The following is a 24481-nucleotide window of genomic DNA, read 5'->3' on the forward strand; positions in this document are numbered from 1 at the left end:
CCAGGGCCATTTCTCACCTTTTTCAGATCTGCCCCGAACTCTAAAAATTATTTTCAATCAAGTCCCGATCATTTTACTATTTTCCAATCAGTCCTTGGATTTTCAGAATTTTTCAAGCATCCCAAAGAACTTTCCAAGTTGTTTCAGTTTAGTCTCGGGGCCATTTTTCCCCCTTTTCAAATCTGCCCCGAATTTCAAAATTTCTTTTCAATCAAGTCCCAGTCATTTTACTACTTTCCAATCAGTCCTGGAATTCCCAGAATTTTCGAAGCATCCCAAGGAACTTTCCAAGTTGTTTCAGTTTAGTTCTTGGGCCATTTTTTCGTTTCCAGATCAGTCCAGATTTTCAAATTTGTTTCAAACAAGTCCTGGGATATTTTCAGTAATTTCTACATAGTCCGCAATTTTTTCAGAATTCTCAAATCGGTCCCCGAAACTTCATCCGAATTTTCAAATCAGTCCCTGCTCTTTTAAAATCGTTCTATTCAGTCCCCTGGACATTTTCCAAAAATATCCGATCCTTTCCTACTTGGATCACCCACCGACAATATATGTGCCCCATTTAAATATTTTATTTTTGTAATTATATGTCTACAATGTGACATGTTGGAAATTAGAGTTTATCGGGCAGTCAACTAATAGCTATCTCAACGACTTGAAATCCGTAAATTAAAGCTTTCGGCAAATTTCTAATTAAACTAAAATTCTACATAAGGGGTAATCGGAACGTTAAATTTGGTTAAATTAAATCACTGGACTCTTTTAAATAAGTTGTACGAACTGATTAATAATATGTAATCGCATCGACAGTTCAAGAACTGTTAGTCATGCCATTTTCAAAATTCACAATTTCATAAGCACCGAGATACGTACAACGTAATCTTGATTTTCATGCACACACATATTTACCGATTCAAGGGCATGATTACCGGTTCTTGTCCTGCCGTCACTCTAGTATAGGTTTGTGTTTAGAATGGGTTAAAACATGGGAAAACGGATTAATCACAAACTCGGCTTAATCAAACATGGGCAAATAGTTAAGCAGAGGGTTAGATTTCGGGTTTTAGGTGAAAACACTCTTAATCTGTAAAAGCCACATTGTCATGATACAAAATAATTTAAAAATAACTCATTCATTTGAGATTTGACTATGGACATCATGTCTGTCAAGTTCGTTAAATAATGTCGAATGCTACATACCCTATCCATCATCCCTTTTGTTTGTTTTAAGGTAGGATTTATATGCCAAGATACCCCGGATAATAATTGATTAACTCACGTAAATTCGGTAATAACAAAATCTCATTGTTTGTTTATTTGTGCTTACTTGTTACATTTTTATACTTATTTGTTATGCGGGTCGAGCCCGATCCTTTATGATACGATTCACATAGGGTCCAACGCCCCAATCGTAGATTACGGGATCTAATCCCCTGAACACCGAGTGCGCACCTTAATTTCAATTTTAGTCTTTTCAAACCACACGGTGAGCACGAGTGGGATAATGACCGAACGCGAACCGACCGGGATTCAGTTGTTGTAATTTGTATTTTATTTATTTGAGAGGACAATGTAAGGATTTATGTGGTACGTTTATTCATGTAAGAATCCCGGTCGGAGAACGGACGGTCGGAGTGTTTCTTCGAATTTACGGTGTCAAAACGCGTAAGATGAGCGGAACTTAATTAAGCGGTAATTAAATAAAAAATGGCAAGCCTAGACAAGCTAGAGTACCGATAGGGCATGCGAACAGAACCCCCGAATTCGGAACCTCAGGTTTCGCAGACCATATGCCTTAGCAATTAAGTGTACCACGTACCCCTAGACCCGGGCAACTCACCGGCCCTCGACCTTCGGGTCGTAAACAGATAGTGGCGACTCCTTCTCACGTTCGTCCGTCGCGCGTCCCCGGGAAGGTGGACACTCCCAAGCCGCGTTGCATTTAGGCGCGCGCATGCGTGCCCCTACGAGACAAAATTCGGGTGTGCACAGCTTGGCGACTCCACTAGGGACACTTAGAGGGTTCGGGCTCGTTCCCGCTTGCTTTGTTTGCTTGTTTATTTATCGCTTTTCGCAATTTCCCGCTTATCTACTTTACGCACTTTTATTTCTCGCACGCACATTGCATATCATACTATCTTCAGGTACCTACGGGTCGCGTCCCATGACCGATTTTAGGAAACACAGGTTAGAAAAAGAGAAGCCTCGAAAAATCACTGTAACTTCGAATGAATATGCAGATGGAACAACCCAAGTTATTGATAAAGGACGTACGTTGAAAGACCACCTAAGGTACTCAGCAAGTCTTCATTTTTTTGTACTTAATAAACTTACCCGTTGTGGATCTAATTAGTACATACTGTTAACAGAAGGTTAGGACTCCATGTTTGCAAATACTGAATTAGAAGCACCTCAGGTTAATGAAAATAGTCCTGCTGTAGAGGGACCTCAAGTCAATCAAGAAATACCTGTTATAAATGTTTGACCAAAGCAACCTGTAAGTTAGACTCAGTGCAAAGTAAACTCATACTTTGCTTCAAGTTTGTTTATAAATACATTATAATTAATTGTCCTCAACAAGTTAAGAGGAATCTCCACATGCAATCTCATTTTGGTTCAACTTTTGGTTCTGGATCTACCATTGGCATATATCCATGTAAGATATAAGCTTTCTTACTTCTTACTATGTTCTCTTATATTATATCATGCAATCTCATGAGATCCTTTTGATGATCCCTTATTTGAAAAAAAGATGCTTGGGGAGAAAATTAGAACCTGTTATTAGGGGAGGCTTGGACGATAATATGCAATGAAGAGCAACAACACATCCACACCAAGGCCTCAGATATAGCAGCAGGGTACTCAGCAGACCAATAACACATTCACACCCAGGCCTTAGATGCTGCAGCAGGGTACTTAGCAGAATAACACCACTTCCACATCAAGGACTCATATGCATCAGTAAGGGACTCAGCAGAGCAGCAGCAACAACACCACTACATCCAAACTTAGACAGAAAGCACAACAGCAGTGAATAGGAGTTTGGGATCTAGGGAGTCAGTTGGTGTTGGTACTGATTATTGTCTAGGTTATTGGTTGATGGAGTGGGTCCTTTTTGTGCAGTGTTTTGGTAGATACTGAATCTTTTTGTGCAACTTTTTGAAGGGTAATATGCATTTTGTGCAGATATTGGGTGCATATGGCTAGTCATGCAACTATAGATTCTTTTATGTAGTTTTTATGGTTAGTAAACTTAGGGCAAATACAATTTGTGTCCTTTGGTGCATTTTGTAAAGACAGTAAGATGGTCATGAATTGGCATATGCAAGACAGTAACAAGATCCTTTGGTGCATTTTGACAGTAACAAGGTCCTTTGGTGCATTTAACAAGGTAAGTTAGGGAAGAATTAGATTGACCGTTTAGAATAATCCAAAATCCAGAAATTTGCCAATAATAACTGCAACTGCATCCAGAATTATCACTAAAGAGTCCATCACAATTATCAAATTACTATCAATCGCACTTACATGCTTTATAAGCATCCATAAATATTGGATTTTTATCCAAAAAAAAATGCTAGATCAATCCTAGATCAATCGCTACAGTATCAGAGGACAACACTTGCCTTCAAATAGCAAAGCTTTGCACTCGTGATGACAAACCTTATCATGTCCAGATTACAAAGAACAATCAGCTTGTTCAATTCAATTGACCAACAAATTCGACTTATCTCAAATTGCAAATCCAACTTGAAGGGTGATGCACAAATTCAACTGACCAGTCACCGAATTGGAGAAATCACGCCCCAATTTCATTGTCTCCAATAACCCTAATGCAATTTCTCTTCCCAGAAATCCCCCTCTTATGTGCCCTAATCGTAATTTCTCTTCCCTCGCTTGATTTTGCCCCAAATTTGGAGGAAAAGTGATCTCCCCAAATTGCCCTTGGTGTGGAGACTTTGATAGAAGGAAAACAGAGGGCATGAAGGGCATTTCAATCACTAGGGCCCTATAGACCATCCAACTCATGCAAATAGACGGACACATCAGCATCCGTTAGCCAACTCATCTCCGTTAGTTGCCACATAATAAATTTGGATGGAGTGATTGACGGATGATAGAAGGGGTGAAAAATTGTAAGTTTATGTACTTTTCATAAAAAATAGTATTTTGTGATAAAACGTGAAAAAAATAATGTAAAGTTGATTTATTTTGGCAATTTTCCCTTTTATTTTTCACAAAAGATTCATTGAAACTTGTCTGCTCTGCTGGCACTGGCAGTGAGGAGTGGTTTCTGAAATAGGGAATTTTTGCTTGACAGCTCATTTGAGACATAAATTATATGAACAATACAGTCACCGTTCAAGTACAAAATATTTACTCTTATTGCACAAGAATTTTGGATTTTGTACAAATTGTACAACATGTTTTTGTACAAATCTCAAAATTCTTGTACAAAAAGAGTTTTAGTTTTGTATTTGGCCCGTGATTAAAAATTCAGCCACGAAATTTAAGAATTTCTCTAAATTATATATACCCTTTTGGAGAAATATGATTATTACATAGTTCACACAAAAAAAGAGAAAAAAGTTAAAATTTATTTCTGATTTAAAAACTGTTTCTTTTTTATTTTTTTTTCTGAAATGAATAGTTTCAAAGATTTGAAATCTATGTGACACTCATCTAAGTTTTTCTCCTTTGTGAAGAGGTGTATTGGGCTTAATCTGTTTCTTTTTCGGGCCATTACTATGTCGCAATCAACGTGTATTTGGCTTAATCTATGCCGCTCGTTGGTTCAGTTCAGGTGAATTTACAGTCTTTTCTTTACTACTATCCCTACTCTAGAAAAAATATGCCCTGTTCGTTATCTTCTTAACAAAAGCTTTCTATTAAGAAAATAAATATAAAAATTCTGTTGCAGGTATGGAGGCTTCCATTAATTGCGGACGAAGATGTCAAGAAGGCAATAACTCTGGAAAATGCCAAGATAGCCGTAGAATCTCAAAATGGAAAATCAGATGCAAGTAGGCCCTTACATTAAATTCTTCTCTCATTATTAATTAGTTGCTTTGCTCTATTAATGCTGAATGTAGATAGATAATCTCATCCACATTGGTTGATCGAGTCCCTGTGCTGTAAATATGTCGAATAAGATGAGTCGGAGACCTTGATAACTAGGGCAAAGATCAAACTGATCTAGAGGAGGGCCGTACGGCTTCAGCCTCCTGTCTTGGATTAATACGTAGACCAGAACACGTCCTTTCAAATTTTATAACTATGTATAAGACCAAACCACGGCCACTCGGTTTCTAATCAAATATTTTCTCTAGTCAAAAGTTGATCACTTTCCCTTCTTTCAATCATACCTTCCATTCTTCCTGTCCTTACCAGAACAGAATACGTGCTTACTCTTATCAATTCAGAAGCTCCTCCTCTCAATGAATATATACCCGATAAACAGAATGAAAACTGGTCGCCCCGACGCCCTCAAGTTAACTGATCTGCTCTTTCTGCGTCTTCTTGGAAGCCGGTTCGCCTGATTCCCTACTATCACTTATTCACGGCATATATTATAAGCTTTAGCTTCTCAGATTCAATCACTGCTTTGAACATATGTATATATATATATGAAATATCAAATCAAAGTTCACACAAAAGAATAATGATATCAGATCAAATGTCCAGGTTTTGCAAATTCTTGCTGAGTTTGTTCATATGGAAAATGACAAGTGATGGCCCAAGGGAAGGATAAGGAGCTTGCCCAACGAATCCCCGACCTTGAATATCGGAGATCAATTTGGTTAATTTCGGGAATCATGCCAATGGTTCATCTTGAACCATCGTGTCTACAGTTGGAGTCACTCCAAACCAGAATATCAACAATGGAGTCACTCCACAGTTGAAGATCAGAGCATGAAGTATTCAGGAAGAGGTGAGATTTAATCATTTTTAGTGAGCTATTGAATATTTTCTTCGAGTGAAAGTGAATATATGCTAATTCTCGTTCCCATATAACTTTGCAAAATGTTCGCAGGAAGATGTCGATGCCTCGATGGACCAAAGAGGTCCAGGTAGTGGCTGGTCCTGGGCTGAAGGGTCCTCCCGACGATGGTTATGACTAGAGAAAATATGGGATGAATTATACGTCCCTGGATCAGAATTTTTGAAGTAAAATTTTCATCTCACTGAATCTTTGGCATAATTTTCAGCATGGGAAGTGATTTTTGCTAGTCAGCCCTAGCTAGTTGCTTGAAAGTGTCATCAGCATCGTCGCAAAACCATAAACCATACTAAAAATTTACAAATATCAATATACTTGGTTCAAATTTAAATAGTTCTCCGGGTTCGAGGGACCAATTTGAGGCATTTTTAACAAGATAAAAGTTTCCTCCGCTTACTGTTTGTGGAATGGATTTGACTAAATGATATCAATTGACAACAATTATCAAACTTGACTTGGGTGATAACTATTGATTGACTTGTAACTAACAATGTGGCCCGCATGTTGTACAAGCATCAAAGTTTATTATTTTTTTAGTTCATATTTTGTGATTTGAATTTAGAAAAATTAATTTATTACATTTGATATACATGATTGAGATGTCATTCGCTGACGTGTCTCTAAAACTTGACTGGTTTAATGGACTGATCTTTCTTACGTCATTCTTCTCCTCTTGTGAAAAGCTCGACCTCAAGCTTTCGAGATGTTGCAGATGCCATACTCAATATGCATTCAACTTACTCTTATTACTGGATCTTGAATCACTATTGCTTGGAATTCCATATATGCAAAGTTTGATATTGTTGATAGCTCTGGGATCTTCTCTCTCTCTTCCAGAAATATCAAAATAGGTAATCCTTCTAATATTGGAATTGACTTGGTCTTGGCCTCGATTGCTTCTTCCTTGTTGGGACTTGTCAACATTTTTTTAACAATTCCCTTAATCTGCTTTTCCTTGCAATCGACTGGCTTCGGTCTCTTGTCCACCTTCTTAGAGACTTCTTTATTTGGAACATCACTCTTCTTGAGGATTTCCTAAATTCGCTCCTCCAATTACAACTCCGGGACTAATATCACTTGTAATTCCACCGACTCCTTGATGTCAGCCTTGATCTCGTTCTCAACTTTATTTTGCGGATCATCTCTAGTATTTGTCATAACTCCTATCTTTTCTCGAATTGTAGGTTGAACCACCTTGGCAATCTATTGGTTTTCTGACACATTCAATCTATTGCCATCTGAGAAACTTATGGCTTCCAATTTATACTCATGGACCGTCCTCTGCCCTGGCATATACCTTTCGTCATGTGATAACAAATCTTGTTTGAATTTCAATGACAGAAATCTTGCTTTTAAGTAATTGCTTCATACCAAAGGGGATTGGTTCAAGTGATTCGGTGCTTGTTCCGCTTAAGCAGTGTCTCGGGTTCGAGTCCTTATGAATGCAGAAAATTCAAGCTGTGAGAGCTTTACTCCTTAGTGAGCCAACTCCGCTCAACTAGATTAATCGAGGACTAATGCGCTTCCGGATACCAAGGTTCATACTAAAAAAAAAAAGTAATCGCTTACGCCACTATGTGCATACTGGATCTTTACCATCTTGAATACGATGATGTTGTAGTCTTTCCCACCAAATAGAAGCTCTTCCTCTCAAGCAATAAACCACCAGATGTAGTCGGCTTCCATCATCTGGAATTTCGTAGTAATTAAAGAATCGATTCACATTAAAAATCCATTGCAGAAACTCCTCATCATTTACTCTTCCATCGAAAATAGGAATTCTTCTAGGATGGTAATCTCCTGGATCCCATGTGTATCTTCTGCTTCCGCAATAACTCATAATTTGATTGTATCCTCCATCTTGATATAGATCAACATTGATTTTGCATGTATGATTAGCCGGAACGCGTCGAATAATTGGTGGCTCACAAGGGACAACTCGGTATGCGCTACCTCCACCTTCCTCGTTAGTTGGTACCTTTCATGAAAGCATCCAACCACCTTACCATTACTTCCATGAATTAGAACACTGCCAGCCTACACCCTCTGTTCTTTGACAAGAGGATGGTTGTAACCCGCTTCGTCCACTAGTTTAGATTTAGGTGACTCCTCCTCTGATACCAACTAACGCAGCGTGAATCACGGTTTCTCATGCTTAAATCTAAGTTTAGACCCAAGGGAACATATCAGTTCTAAACCAGAAAAATAACACCCAAAATATGACCATAGAAAAAGAGAAATCTCTCAACTTTATCAATGAAGTATTTTGATCCCGATTATTCTTCTTATGGCCATAGGCATACAAGTCTTATGTAAAATTTCTAATATGATTAAGATACGGAAACTAGAATCCTACATATAACAATAAAAATTAACTTCCAAAATTAAATCCTAAATATCCTAAAATAATTCTAGATAATATTTCTTATATAATTTCCTATCTAAATAAATATACAAACCTAATTAAATTTCTAATATTTTTAATTTATGGATCAAGAAATTTCATCTCCACATTCCAAATCACGATAATCCTTCCTTGATTAAACTAAATATACTTATTTTTTTTTGAGTTACTTGAATTGTAGACGACTCATTAGCCTCCTGCGTCATTCTTCCCCACTTGTGAAAAGCTCGACCTTGAGCTTTCAAGATGTTGCCGATGCCATACTCAATAATATGCAATCAATTTACTCTTATTACTAGATCTTCAATCACCATACCTTGGAATTCAATATATGCAAAGTTTGATATAGGTGATAGCTCTGGGATCTTCTCTTCTATAAATATCAAAGCAGGCAATCCTTATGATATTGGAATTGACTTGATCTTGGACCTCGATTGCTTCTTCCTTTTTGGGATTTGTCAACATTTTTTTTGAAATTCCTCAATCTGTTTCTCCTTGCGATCGATTGGCTTTGGTCTCTAGTCCATCTTCTTAGAGACTTCTTTATTCAAAACATCACTCTTCTTAGGGATTTCCTAAATTCGCTTGTCCGATAACAACTCTGGAACAAATATCACTTGCAATTCCATTGACTCTTTGACGTCAGCCTTGATCTTGTTCTTAAATTTATTTGGTGGATCATCTCTAGTATTTGTCGTATCCCCTATCTTTTCTAATATATATTTAATTTACGGATCAACAGATTTCATCTTCTCATTCCAAATCACGAGAATCCTTCCTTGATTAAACTAAAATATACTTATTTGACTTCGAGTTTCTTGAATTGTAGACGACTCATAACTCTCCCGCGTCTCTATGTAAAAAACATTCCGTTACAAACATTAATGAGATTGAATTCATTTCTTGCACAATAAAGATTAAGGACAATTAATGTATATTATCTTATATTTAATATATCTAATTTTAAAAATATTTAGCTTTGAATTGTTTTTGTTAATTACTAATCAAACTCTATTTATTATAGTGAATCTAACTTTATATATATATATATATATATATATAATATATATTCCATGATGTGTCCTATATCAATCCACAAATGACCATTTTTCTCTTAAACTTGTTATATTTTATTCCATTTATAATTTCATTCCATTTCAATCCATTCTACCATGTCAAACAGGGTCCCACTCCCCCTGCATTGATATCTCGGTCGATTTGAGGGGTGAGGTCGTCCCAACTAGTGGCCCCCTACTCCCCCCCTCCGAGAGGTGAGTAGCGTTCACAGAGGATGGTATCAACGTCGAGTAACTATCCCAAAAGGTTATACCTTGCTCTTATTTGCAACAAAATCCACGTTAACCTCTATTAATGGAAAAATTGATGCTCGGACTAAAAGTGGCAAAAAGGAGAAAGGGTGAGTATAAATATGAGGAAAAGAAGAGGTTGATGGTCAAAGTAGAAAAAGAGCCAAAGATTGAGAACGAAAACTTTTTTTTTTCCCCTTTAACTAATTACATATGGAGGGTTAAACAAATTGTAACAATTAAATTTATGATAATATAAATAAACTACTTAAACATTTGAAATGAAACAATACAAAACATTATTTCCAATAGAATTTATATAATCTATTTTGTGTAAGAAATTTCCGAACTATACATACGTTAAAAATTCGGCTATTATATAAATATTTGCAACGGATAATAATTAGACTATTAGCGCAAAACAATCATTCAGTTGTGGGATACTTTAAACAACCTATCAAAAGAAAAAAGTCTACATATTAATAATTTTGTTTCAAACTTGAAATGATAATCATTGTTATTTTTTTTGTTTTAAAAGGTAAATTTATTTTTTAATAAAACGAATAGTTTATAAGAAATGATATAAACTTGTGAAAACTGAAAACAGAATTTTACAACACAAAGAAAGACTTAAAAATGATTAATTGATCATATACTAAAGTACTACCCAAAATTTCCAGTTTGCACTAATCTGACAAACTTATGTTCGAATACGATAAAAAAAATTGTCACAAGCTACTATATAAACTTATAGTCATATATAAATTAATAATTAATAATTGATGATATGAACGCAATAAATGCTATTTTTTCTTTAATTTTTAGAAAGAATACCCATAAATTTAGTATAAATAAAAGAAAAAGTAAGTTAGATAAATGGGCATAAATAGTTTCATGATCAAAATTGAATCTAAAAAAAGTTAAAGCATGTGCCACTGCGTTGACATCGCTCTCTTTAATAAATAATAAAAAAAAATCCCTTTTTTTAGACAAACAACATAGAAAAACAAAAAAGGGAAAATAATAATCCCCTTAAAAAAAAAAAGATTGTTGAGAATGTCTTTCTAGTCTAACTAACCCATACCTATCGTGCACCAGCAGACGCTCACAGCTCCCTTTCGCCCTTGGCTGGCCTGGGAAGTGTCTGGGAATCGCCAAGGTGAAGGAATCCTCCGGGGCCATGGACGAGCTCGGAGGGGTAGATGAAATCTTAAGATAAAGACCGGGATCCATGGCTTCTCCTAACTAATATCCCCATCTTCTTTCCTCTCTTGCTCACTTTTCTCTCTCTGTTCTTTCATCTTTTTGGTGATTATACTTTGCGTAGGGATGACTCTACCTGGGTTTTCCAGTTGAGTAGCGTGAGCTTCTTTGCTCGTGACAGCCCGAATTTGCTTCTTCTTCTTCTTCTTCTTCTCTTCAGCAATGGCTTCTTCTTCTTCGTCATCCAGAAGCCGCGGTCACGCTGAGCAAACCAGTTTCATTGGACCCATCCTGGATAGGCTCTCGCATCTGGAAAGGCAACTCTATGATAAGGCCAAAGTTCCACTTACAGATGACGACGGTGATCAGAAAAGGCGCAGTCAGTTCGAGAAGTGGTGCAGGGAACTCAATTATATCAGATCTGCCTTCTCGAAGCTCGGTCCTTTCGGGATTCATGTCGAGGACAGGCTGTCTCAGCTGGAGAACTGCCTCCGGGATGTTCTAGAGAGTGGATCCGTATCTGCCGAACAAATTCAATCCCAGCTTCGCCCGATTCCCAGCAGTATTGCCAATTTGAGAGCCCTGCTTCCATCGTTGCCCCAGGCGACCTCTGGTCCTCGCCGTACCGATAACAGTGTGCCAACTAACAATCGGACTTATGTCCATAACGAGTTACTCGAGCAAATTACGGATGATGGTGGCAGTTTCCTGCAGGAGGAACTCCTTGGGGACCTAAACGATCAAAGGAAGCAGCTCTTGCTGTATTTCGCAGCCTTTCCGTTTGGCAGGGTCATCAGCAAGAGAGTCCTGAAGAATTGGTGGATTGGAGATTCAGTAGCTCTTTTGCGACTGCCTCCTGACGAAGCAGAGAACAGGGCGGATCGAGTACTTGAGGAACTGGTGTTGAGGTGTCTCATTGAAGAGGTCCAGGAGCAACGCAGACTGATTGGGTTCAGGATGTCCAATCGCTGGGTTCACTTTGCAGTGGTCAGGCTTGCAGAGCAACGTAATTTCTGTCATTTCAATCGCGAGGGAAATCCTACTTTGGAGTCGCTGAGGTTGTATTTGGTGCATAACAAAGACTACCGAAATGCAAGGCTCGATGAGGTTGTGACGGTGCTCAATATAAGCGAGTCATACCCCACTTTCAAACCAGAGTTCTTCTCTAAGGCGAAGGAAATCAGAGTTCTTTGTCTCGGAAATTGGCAGATCAGCAATGACCATACTGAAGTAGAGAGCACTGAGTTTCTGAATGGCCGGAAAATCTTGAAGAAGTTGAGGTTCTTCAGTCTCCGGGGTGTTTCAAGAGTGTTTGAGCTTCCTGATGCTCTGTGCAACCTCAGTTCTTTGTGGATGCTCGATTTGAATGCGTGTCACAGCCTTGAAGAGCTGCCCGAGGGGATAGGCTCCCTCAAGAGTCTGAATTATTTGGATATCTCAGAGTGTTACTTGCTGGATAGGATGCCCAAGGGATTGGCCTCCCTCACTGAACTCAGGGTGCTCAAAGGGTTCTTGATCATCGACACCACATCTGGAATACCTTCTTGCTCCTTCCAGGAATTGGCAGGATTGAAGAAACTGAAAAAGCTGAGTATCAACACTAACAGGAGCGAATTCCCTGAAGATGATGACCTTGATACTTTCAGAAACTTTCCACAACTTGAGAAGTTGACTATTTCATGGGGAGGCAAATCAGGACAGGCTGATGAAGCCAACAGTACATCCAACCCAGAGGAGTCAGGAATCCAATCCCGACAAGCTAATAGTTCCTCAAATCCAAACCAGAATTACAATCCGCAGAAACTAATATTCACTCAAACACTGGGAGAGCTGCTTCAGGTCATCCGGAAGACACGGCAGCAGGACCAACATAGTCAACCGACAACAATCCCCTCAATATAGAGGATAATCAAGAGGGAACCGCTAGTGCTGCAGAACCAAAACGAAAGGGTGTCAGAAGTCAAGATACTGCCGAGGATGCTGCTGTTGAAGAGACAGGTCCAAGGCGAATGGAAGGGACTGCTAATGCTGGAGAAATAGTTGCACAAACCGAGTATGCACAAAAAGGTGAATAGATCTCTGTCTTTTTCCTTTTCTGGTTCATTAAGGGTAACTGAAGCTGTGATATTCTCTTTATAAAAATGTTTCGAGTCTCAATGGATTTTACTTTCTCCCAACTTAATTACATTCTGTTGTTGCCCGAGAACACAGGGGATTCTGCAAGTGCAGTCCGTGCTGGAAATACTTTCAAGGGAAAGGAAAGCGAAGTGAAACAAAAGGGAGTTAGTACAGGAGATGAGGCAAAACCACAGCAGAAAACGAACAAAAAAATGAAACCATATAAGAAATTACCTTCGAAATTACATTCGATATTAAGTTTCAAAGAGCCGGATAAAGCAACTTCCAAGTGTGATGAGATCCTTCCGAGATTAGAGAAGTTGAATCTCCAATGTTATCCTGAGGAGAGAGCTCCGGCTTGGTTGATACCTAGGAACATGAAGCACCTGAAAAAGTTATACATCGAAGGTGGCAAGCTCCGCACTCTTGGTAACGTTGGCGGCAACAGTGCCTGGAAAGTTGAGATATTACGGCTGAAGTTCTTAGAGGAGCTGCAGCTGGAGACGAGTCCGGAAGCTCTGAGAGCGTTGTTTCCTGAGCTGATCTACCTGGAGAAAGTCCAAGATGGGAAGCTTATTACCTGCGAACGCAACAGGAAGGGAGAGTTGGAGGAGAAGGAACCAAGGGATTATGAGATAAAATTTCTCCAGGTATGTGGTCTTTCATATTGCGCACTTACAGATATAGTTGGATTGAACTAAGTAGTGTTCTCTCTTCGACATCCTTACCCTTCTATATAAATGATTCCCGGGTTTGCAAATTTAGAACTAAATTTGATAAATATTAGTATCAAATGATGCCTCTTGCAGGAGAAAAGCATAGAGAAGAAGAACGGGGTGAATCAAGGTTCGGAAAACGAAGCTTTTGAGCAGCGATCGCTCTATTTCGCTAATGATAGTAAGGCTTAAACCTAATTTTGGTTTTTGTTTGTCTTACGATAAATTGATTGATTTGATTGCTTCAGGTCATATGCTTGTAGTTCTGCAATTGTCAATGCTCTCTTTTGTTTTTGTGTGTGGGGATTATCGTATTGAACACTATAAATGCGTTCTTTATCTGCTTATGGGAGAACTTAGGGAGAGTTAAGGTGAACTTTGGTGCTCTCCCTAATTCCAAAGTTTTCATGTGATTAGGTTCTACATCGGATTCAACACTATGAGGAGATTTGTGGCATTGAGTAAGCAATTGAGGCAATGACTATTTATCTAATTAGTGTTTCGGGAATATACTTGCTAGTGGTTTTAGTATCACAAAACATCTGATTATGAGAGGTGAATGATGATGAGATTAACCCGAGTTATGGGGTATATGCGTGGCTGATTTTGCGTGTGAAGATACAAACCTGAGCCGGATTATAACATTGAGGTGTGATGCTGGCATACTTTTAGATGACGGCCAGTAAGGGGTTCGAGAAGACTTGATGAGGATAAATTAGAAGTTGCTTTTCGGTCAGTCCAATAATGTGAACTGCATGCGTGACTTATTCCAACTCTTACAGGTTTGTTTGTTTACAAAATCAAATTTAACTTAACTTTTTTTTCAATTTAATAACACAATCATTACTTTTTATCTTCTTTTTTTTTCAAATTTTCTCTCATACTTTTTCTTATCTTTTATTACAATTAATTTTTTTATATTAAATTTTCTTAATTATTCAAATACTTTTTCTTTAATTCAATACCACAATCATTACGTCTTATTTTCATATTCAAATTCTCTCATATACTTCTCTCAATTACTTTTGTCTTTATCTCCTTAAATCAAACTAAATCAAATTAAATTAGATTTAACTCCGTTACCAAATGCAATATAGTCATTTACTTATTTTTTTATTTATTTGGTTGTAGAAGATTACCTTATGATACTTGAACCTTGGATTTATTTCCATCAGAGTGTAACATATCGAGGTGTCTAAAGATGGTCATTTTTTATTTTGGGCCTAGTCAAGTGATTGCTGATATATTATTGTTATAGTGTTCCTGGAGTTTTATTGGTGGGCCAAATTTTCTTCTAGCATTATGATGATATAGTCTTGAAACGAGATGCCTTACTTATGTACTTGAAATACGTAAGTGGCATTGTAATGTCCTAAGGTGATCTTCGGGGCGTTACAAGGGAGGCTTCCAAACATCCTGTCACCGACTCTTTCTGCTTCGGATATTTCATATGCAAAACAAGTATTTACATTAGGTATCGTGCACTTTCAGATAGATATGACTGCCTTTTTAACCAAACATTATCGATATTTGGCATGACCAGCTGTAGTTATTACTGCCTTTCTTGGATTTTTTGTGCAAGAGGTTCCCCCGGCTATATTAGGAGGGATGCGAAGTACATTGACAGCAAAGGTAAATTGTTTGGGTCAGTGGAAGCATTGGATGCTTGCTTGTTGCTGATTTTCCTAGTTAATTGACGGGCCTGAGATGGCTTTTTGGCTCAAACAAAGCCCTGGAGGTCTTTACACGGAACAGAGTGAGTCTTTACACAGAACAGAGCGATAGCGAACACAAGGGTGATAGCACTGAATTCTATCTATCAAACCGAGTCAACACTGGTGGATCTATCCTCCAGTTGTCTGTTTCAAATATTCCACTTCGTAATCGTGTACATTGCAGAAATGTCAGCTAGAAGATGTTTTCTAGGAATCCATACCATAGAGCCCCAGGGTCCGCTACTATGTTACCAAAACTGCAATAAGATATTTCGCAAGAAAATTTCTCCAGGTAGCACTCATAAACTGTCTGCCATCGATTACCATCAACTTCAGCGGTAACTTTAGGATGGAAAGAAAGAATGCAGCGTCTCACTCTCCACTCTCCGATAATTCCATGCACTCCAAATCGCTCAAACTCACCAAGGAGACAAAGGTTGTAGAGCCCTGCATTGATCACAATACTGACCATTAAAACATCCCCCCAAGGCAAAGAGCAAATTTCAAGAATCTCAGCTAGTTAATTAAAAACGTTTTTGCTTGATCTGTTGAAAACTGGAGATATTGCCAAGGAGCATAGAATGTGAGCTGTATGAAGTTCAAAAATCTCCGTGTAGTGACTGTTCATCAGCAAATGGAGAAAATAAAGAGGAAGAAATTGTAGGAGACAACACAAGTAGTAACTATAAATGCTGATTAAACTCATCCACCTCTCCTCATGGGGCTGAAGCTCTGTAGTAGATGCAACAAAATCAGCACTTCAGAAACTTGCCTTGGAAGATTAATTTCTGAGCTTGAGGGAGAATAATCTCCACTGCGTAGAGGAAGTCTTGCCCTGTTCAATTGAAAAACCGACAGAACGTGAGTCGATATCACATATGTTAGAGCATTCAATCAGTCCCCCAGAAAAATTTATGGAGTCACTTAATCTATAACTATCAAGAGTGAAGAAGTCTTTAAATTCAAATTCACAAAAGTATGACATATACCTGGATTGGAATAAGAACGAGCTTTATCATAATCAGTCAAGTCCTCGATGGACTTTCCGCTCTTAGAAAAGCTGAACTCGATCATCATCCACCATTCTGAGAGGTTGATGCAAATTCTGTAAGCAGGAAGCAGAGCAGGCCTTTCATATCATCTGTAATTGAGGTTTGCTAGAAATTTAGGGAAATGGAGGGAAACTTAGTTCAGCAACAGATATTCGACTGAGAGAAGTAGATAATCTTTCGCCCCTGCAGAGATTATCCTAAGGCGGTTTTTGCACAATCTGGTGCGAATATGCACACAGTCCAAAAAGTAAAATTGTGATAAAACTTGCAAAATCAATGGTACAGTGATTAAAACTAAAGAAACTAAGAAATTTAAAATGGGAAGAATCTCAAAATGAGGTACCCGGAATGAATTTGGTTGAGTCACTTTCATGGTTATTTAGCTAAAAGGCCTATCAAATCAATCCGACAGTTCTCAACTTGTCTGGTATTATTATCCTCCTCTGCACTGAACTGCATAATCGAGGACTTTGCTTAGTTGGCCTTTCATCATCAGGCCTCTAAAACTTTAAGACAATACAAGTTATATGGCAACTACAAGTACACAAAAGTTAATAGAAACAAATAACAATCAAATCTTTTCTTAGCCGTGAAAATCTATCAAGTGTATTGCCTAAGTGGTTGAATTTGGTGAGCAAGCAGCATACAGATGGAACGTATAATGAGAATGAGATATGTATCGACCTTTGGAATTCGAGGTAGTTAGGTTCCACTTCATTCTGTAGATACATGTGGAGTGTGAGAAATCTTAGGCTAGTCCTCTCCGATATTTGGTTCCAACCTTCTTGACAGCTTTCCACAGTCTTCAACTCGAAGGTACTTGAGTGAAGTATGCTGAGGAAACCAATAAGGCAAAGCCTTCAGATTGCGGAAGGCAGCCAATGTTCATTGTTCAAGGTTATTCAACTGCTGAATCCACCAGGGTACGGTCTTCATTTTCCTGATATCTTAAAAGACCAACTATAGGAGTTCAGTGGATTGCAAATTTGGCATCCATTCTTGATGTTCTGACTCTGACCCTGTGAAGTCAAGTTCTGGACAGGAACAAAGCTCCAAGGACCTGAGGATGGTAAGTAGCCGAAGAATCAGTCTACCACGTAGAGACTTCAAGCCAAGACAAAGTGAAATCCTTAAGTCTTGCAGGCTGGAGAGGTACTGGAACCATCCAGGCAAACACTCACATCTCACGAATACCTTGAATGTAAAGACTTTGAAGTTTGCTATGGCCCTGCAGCTGCATGGCGTGCAAGTCTTCACCATCAACATCACCATCGCTATGATCATAATTCTCTGCACTCCAAATTGCTCAAAGTCGCCGAGGAGACAAAGGAGATAGTGAACCCTGCATTGATCCCAATAACTGATTAAAACATTTCCCCTACGAAAAGAGGAAACTTCAAATATCTCAGCTGGTACCTTAAAAATGTTCATGCTTAAGATGAACCAAATGAAAAAAGTTAAATTGAAAGAATTTGAAGAAAAACAGCAGTAGTACCTGAAGATGCTGACTAATATAAAACTCATCCAACTCTCTTCACTCGGGCTGAAGCTCTATACTTGATGCAATGACATCCACAATCAACATCCCACCCTTTCATAAAATTGACTGGTAAGATGAATTTGTGAGCTCGAGGTAGAATGATCTCAACAGTGTAGAATAATTACTGGCCTGTTCAATTGAAGAAAATGAGAAGATGAAACAGAACACAAGTCGATAATCGCTTTTTTATTTGAAGGAATCAAAGAATTTGCTAGCATCTCAGAGCATTCGATCAGTTCCCCAGAAAAACTTATGGAGTCAATTAATCTTTAACCATCAAGAGTAAGGAGTCTTTAAGTTCACATTCACAAATATATGACATTTACCTGGAGTGGAATAAGAACAAGCTTCATCATAACTAATTCAGTTGTTCAATGCACCTTCCCTTCTCGGAAAAACTGAAACCCGATGACCAACATACAGCATTCTGAGAGCTTCATAGAAATTCTGTAAGCAGGAAGCAGAGGAGGCCCTTCATATCATCTGCAATTGAGGTTTGCCAGAAATTTAGGGAAATAGACAGAAACTTAATTCAGCAATAGATATCCCACTGAGAGAAGCAGATAATCTTTTGTAACTTCAGAAATTATCCTAATTCTGCTTTGCAAACTCCGGTTTTAACAGATAAAAAAGTAAAATTTAAACAACGATGAGGTGATTAAAACTGAAGAAAGAAAAACTCAAAATGGGAAGAATCTTAAAATAAGGTACCCAAAACAAAGTGGCTGAGTCACATCTTACAAGATTGTTTTGACAACGGCTTATTAATCCGACAGTTCTCAACTAGTCCGCTTTTACTATCCGCCTCCACACTGAACTTCATAGTTGAGAATTTTGCTTAGTTGGCCTTTCATCATCAGACCTCTGAGAAGTGATATGGCAACTACAAGTATACATAAATAAATAGATAAATAAGAAATGAATAACAATCAAATTTTTTCTCAACCGAGAAAAACCTGTCAAGTGTATTACCTGAGCCACTGAATTTGGTAAGCAGGCAATATACAGATGAACGTATAATGAGAATGAGATAGGTATTGACCTTAGCAATTAAGAGGTAGTGTGGATCCACTTCACTTCATGGATACATGCTGGATGTGAGAAATCTTAGGAGAGTCCTCTCCGGTATTCAGTTCGCACCTTCTTGACAGCTCCCCGCAATCTTCAACTTTAAGGCATTTGAGTGAAGTGAGCTGTGGAGTCCACTCAGGCAAAGCCTTCAGATTGTGGCAGGCAGCTAATGTTAAATTTTTCGAGGTTAGTCAGGTGCTGAATCCACCAGGGCTTGGTCTTCATTTTCCTGATATCGGAAAATTCCAACTTTTGGGGTTTAGTTGGTCCATAAGATTGCAAATTTGGCATGTCTTCTTGATCTTCTGACTCATGCCCTGCAAGGTCAAGCTCTGGACAGGAATGAATCTCCAAGGACTTGAGGGTCGTCGATAGCTGAAGAATCAATCTACCAGGTAGAGACTTCAAGCCAAGACAAAGCGTAATCCGTAACTCTTGGAGGTTGGAGAGGTACTGGAACCACCAAGGCAAAGACTCCATCTTGTGAATTCCTCGAATGTGAAGACATCGAAGTTTGCTATGCTGACCGTGCCTGCCTTCATCACAATCATCACCATCCTCGATAGATAAATCAAGCAATCCACAGTCGGAAATTTCTAGCGCCTCAAGGGCGGCTAGGTATCGAAGAATCCTCCTCACAGGGAGATATTTCAGGCGAGGACAACGCTTGATTATTAGAGATCGGAGAGATGGAGTGGACCTAAACAATTCCACCGGCAAGTGCTCGGCATCCACCATTGATTCGATGGTGATGGAGGTCGATGTCGAGAGAGATATTAAAGATATTGAGGTCATCATCATTATCTCTAAGGACGGAGTAAGGGCAATTGGAGTATGGCGTACAGTTACAGGCCTGAACAACTTCTGTAGGTTGATCGTGGCTCCACTTAATTGCAGCTGTTGACCAAGCATGTAAGAGAATCTTGGGCAGTTATTTATGGAGATCTTGACTTTGTCGGAGGATGTCTGGATCATGCATAATGAAGAAGAATCGTCATCCTCTTCCACCTCCTCAGTATCTGGTTCTGGTACTTCTTCTTTTGCTGCTGCTGCTGCTTCTTCTTCTTCTTCTCCTTCTTCTTTTTGTTTAATTCTATTTCTGTCGCCCCTCCTTCTCTCCCATCCCCTGAATTCATCCAAATGCTTCAGCTCTATTTCCTTTAAGAATGGATAGAAAGACTCCGGCATCCCACTATTCGATAATTCTATGCACTCCAGATTGCTTAAATAAGATAAGGAAATACTCTCAAGGGAAGGGAGCTGATCTAATGGTCCTATGCACTCCAAACTGCTCAAATAAGACAGGGAGATCCTTTCGAGGAAACGGAGCTGATCTAGAGATGGTAGATGCCTGCAGATGTTACAATCAATAATCTCAATCGTGACTAGTTTATGCAGTTGAGAAAACCAGGATGACAGCTCGGTACCACCGTATCCTTCTATCCTCAATCCTTTAAGATCGGGATGAGGCCGCAATCTTTCTAAGACCTCTTCTGCATTATTGGCCGCTACCACATTCGATTCCCAATGTAGCCCCAAATATTGAAGAACAAACTTCTCCATTAAGGAAGCACCCTCTTTGCTTGAGATACTTCCTAATCTTTCCAAGTTCTGTATACTCAGTTCCTTCCTCAATCTCGTAAGTCTGCTCAGCTCAACGAACCTTGCAGCATCTGGTTTCCGTTTCTCTCCCACCACAAACATACCTAAAAGTTGCAGACTAGACAACTTACTGATCCCCCTAGGCATATGTGTTAACCTCGAACAACCACTCACATCAAGCTGCCTTAAATTGACTAACTTCGTTATGCCCCTTGGTAAGTATTGAAGACTGCGACACCCTCTGAGATTAAGTGTCTCCAAATCGCGCAAATTGCTTATAGAATCTGGAAGATAACTTAAATTATCATTCTTTGAGAGATCGAGGCTCCTCAAATGCTTCAGTTCACCGATCGACTCGCCTGTCACATCCCAGACAACACCTTGAAGATGTAGAGCCCGTAGATTTGTAAAACCGGAAACATCCAAATGGGAAATCTCAATCCTCTTTTCAACAATAAGAAGCAAGGACCTTACAGTCCTTACTGTTTCATCTCTCGCAAATCCATTCCACTCATAATCTTCCGTGGCAACTACAGATACATGACGAGCTCCTTCTGGGACAGTTTTCACATGTGAGCTATCAATGGTTGCAAAGTCATTTCCCGCCACTGACTGTGCAAGATCATGCATCAAAACATGCATCTTGCATCTTACAATGTAGCCGTACTGATCTTCTTCTACATCTTGGAAAAAGGATCTCGAAGCCAGCTCCATGAAATATTGTAGGCCGACTTCTTCAATTGTTTGCTCATTGCTTAGGGGTTTGATAAGTCCCTGTGCCCTCCAAAGACGAATGAGCTCATGCGGTCTTAGCCTATAATCTTTCGGAAACAAGCTACAATAAGAGAAGCACTTTCTCAGATGTGATGGTAAAAGATAGTAGCTCAGCTTAAGGGATTGAATGATGTCTTCATCCTCTTGATTTATTATTGATAAATCTTTATTCTTGAGCTTCAACCAATCTTCTTCTGTATTTCTGGTGAAAAGTAATAATCGCCCAATTGTTATAATTGCAAGGGGAACTCCGGCACACTTCTTTAGAATTTCTTTCGCGATCATTTCTAAATTTTGATTCCGCCACTCATGTTCTTGCTTCATTGCCATTCGCATTAGCAGGGATAGCGACTCATCCTCAGATAAGCTACTCAGTTCACGGCATAAAGAAGTCATAGTTCTGGCCACTCCGAGACTACGTGTGGTCAGAAGTATCTTACTTCCTTTTGCGCCGTTTACCAGATACCTGTGAAGGTTCAACCACTTATCACGATTGTCATTCCACAAATCGTCTAACACGACTAAAAACTTCTTTCCATCCAGCTCTTCTCCTAGCCTTTCTCGCACCTCGCTCATGTTGAGTTTTGAAAGATCCTCGTTAGGGGTGCATTCTCGTACTATCGCCCTCAGAATATCCTCCACATCAAAATCGATTGATACGCAAACCCAGATCTTCAATTCAAAGTATTCCTTCACGCTCTCATCGTTGAATACAAGTCTGGCCAATGTCGTTTTCCCTAGGCCTCCAATACCCACTATTGGGAGGATGGAAACATTCTCCTCAAAATCAGGATTGAGTAAGAACTCGATAACTTCCTTCTTGTCCTTCTCTCTTCCAATTACATACTGGTCTTCAGACTCGAAACCATGAGTTCGCGGCCTGACTCGTCTCTCCACCAAACCCAAACTCCCAATAAGATTATTGTCTGCCTCGATCTCAAAACGGATCACATCATTCAAAATGGCATCGATCCTCTCCCTGATATCCTTGACTCGACGAATCATCTTATAGGCATAAATTAGCTGGTTAGAACTGGAGAAGAAGGTGCGCACCTCATACAGATACTGGATCCGCTTATCTCCTCCCATCACCCTCCGGCGGAAAACTTCAGTAGAGAAGTCATCCAGCAGGTCATCAGCATCGCGAAGTACATCGCCTAGCGTCCTGAGCCAGTTCTTCACGTCCTCCGAAACGACTCGTCTCTTTTCAACCTCACGAAGCACGACATCAGTTCTCCGAAGTTTCTCGACCAAAGCTTCGATCCGAGCTTCGACACGAAATGGTCCAGCGGTCTTCTCGGAGAGAAGGAAAAGGAGATTTCCGGTGATGGACTCCACAACGGCCCCGAGAAGCACTTCGGCCATAGTTGCTGGCTGCCACCACAGATCGATAATCAATCAATCAATGGAAACAATTAAGACAGACAGACAAACAGACAGACAGACAGAAACTCGAACTAGCTAGCTAGATCTTATGAGATCTAGATCTCATTTGGTATTGGGGATCTAATGTGACGCACGAGACGGAGAGAGAGAGAGAGACAGAGACAGAGACAAAGAGATTGGACGGATCTAGTGTGACGCAGCTCGGTGACTCTCCATGGTAGAGCGAATGTATGTGGCGGCTCCTTATTGGACGCAGTAAAAAAATCAAATACCGGAAGCATCCGTCCAAAGCGGCTAGACTTTATATATACGCCCCTTAATTCAATAACATAATTATTATTTATTTTATATTTTATCTTATCTAAGCTACTTATATTCCTATGACAATGACCATAATTATACATATCATATATCTATTCGTATATTTTATCCGTCTCAAATAGACACTGAATTATCTTCCGAACTATTCAATAGAATAGAACATTCTTCAAACTAAACAATAGAAGTAAGACAACCATCTAAATATTCAATGAGTAGACAGTGTCAATTCATAGCAATAGATTGAAGAAGTCGCAATAGTATAGAAAAATAATCAAATCTTCAAGTGGTGGAATGACCCTTTAACAAATTTAACATAAATAAAGAAAACTCTAATAAATGAGAAGAATAAATAAAATAAATAACGACCAATGAAAGCATGAGGTATTTTGGCTCCCACTGATGAAATCCTCCATGAAGTAATTGTTGGAAAATAATGGCATTGGTGAATGAGAAATTATTTCTCATTAATGAAATGAATGTATTGAATGGTGGTTTGTTTTGAATTGAAAGGGTGCAAGAAATTGAAATGACACCATCAATTGTTATGAATTGAACGGGTGTAAGGAATTAAAAAGACACCATCAATTATTATGAATTGAAAGAGTGCAAGGAATTAAAAGGACACCATCAATTGTTATGAATTGAAAGGGTGCAAGGAATTGAAAGGACACCATCAATTCTATAAAGAACATACATTCATTGATCAATTAAAAAAATAATAAAATTAAAAAATCCCCTTTTTTTCTTAGAATCGAAGAAAATTTCATAGTTAAGTGAGAGTGTTCCACTTCATCTTTTTAGTTTGCTGGGGTGCGGATAGCTCGTGCTACTAATTGCATTCGATGTCATTTTATCTTAGGAAATAGACGCCTACGTGACCTCGAGCACGACTTGAGGGAACGAATCTATTTCAAGGGGTTTGTGTGAAACATATGACTCAGCTTTCTCGTATTTTCCGATCTTTCGGTTTCGTCTTTGCATCGGTTTGAATTTTCAAGATCTTATACTAGTGATATTCATTTAAATTTATAGCATTTTATTGATCCAACTTGCAATTCGAATTGTCATTCAATTTTGTTACTTATTACTGATAAACTTTAATTTCATACAATCTTGAAATAGAACTTTACCATTTTGAACGATTTGAATGGCATTAGGGAACGACGGGGATGCGACCAATGGAAGTCAGATTACTAGCTCCGACCCTGCTCCTATGTTGCCTAACCATTTAGTTAGCCAAAACGTGGCTCTCCCTCGATGGAGAACTGAGC

General features: G+C 38.9%; 2 protein-coding genes across 12 annotated transcripts; one reads left to right on the forward strand and one right to left on the reverse strand.

The window, feature by feature from the left end:
• Positions 1-10795: 10795 nt before the first annotated feature.
• Positions 10796-14171, forward strand: LOC116188985 (disease resistance RPP13-like protein 4). Its single transcript, XM_031518461.1, has 3 exons — positions 10796-12982; positions 13127-13683; positions 13843-14171. The coding sequence occupies exon 1, from the start codon at positions 11138-11140 to the stop codon at positions 12815-12817; it is 1680 nt and encodes a 559-aa protein (XP_031374321.1). The 5' UTR covers positions 10796-11137; the 3' UTR covers positions 12818-12982; positions 13127-13683; positions 13843-14171.
• Positions 14172-15527: 1356 nt separating this feature from the next.
• On the reverse strand, positions 15528-23046 carry LOC116188984 (putative disease resistance protein RGA3). 11 transcript variants are annotated; one of them, XM_031518456.1, is made up of 10 exons: positions 19099-23043; positions 18798-18939; positions 18383-18539; positions 18012-18185; positions 17711-17858; positions 17201-17576; positions 16860-16969; positions 16454-16549; positions 16175-16299; positions 15528-15911 (listed from the first exon to the last, which is right to left on the reverse strand). In XM_031518456.1, the coding sequence occupies exon 1, from the start codon at positions 22866-22868 to the stop codon at positions 19263-19265; it is 3606 nt and encodes a 1201-aa protein (XP_031374316.1). In that variant the 5' UTR covers positions 22869-23043; the 3' UTR covers positions 15528-15911; positions 16175-16299; positions 16454-16549; positions 16860-16969; positions 17201-17576; positions 17711-17858; positions 18012-18185; positions 18383-18539; positions 18798-18939; positions 19099-19262. The 11 variants fall into 11 exon arrangements, with proteins under 11 accessions (XP_031374316.1, XP_031374315.1, XP_031374313.1 ...); XM_031518455.1 differs by having other exon boundaries at positions 16454-16569; XM_031518453.1 differs by having other exon boundaries at positions 16454-16605.
• Between the last annotated feature and the right edge of the window lie 1435 nt (positions 23047-24481).

The sequence above is a fragment of the Punica granatum genome, chromosome 8 (assembly GCF_007655135.1).
Source record: "Punica granatum isolate Tunisia-2019 chromosome 8, ASM765513v2, whole genome shotgun sequence".
Lineage (NCBI taxonomy): Eukaryota > Viridiplantae > Streptophyta > Magnoliopsida > Myrtales > Lythraceae > Punica > Punica granatum.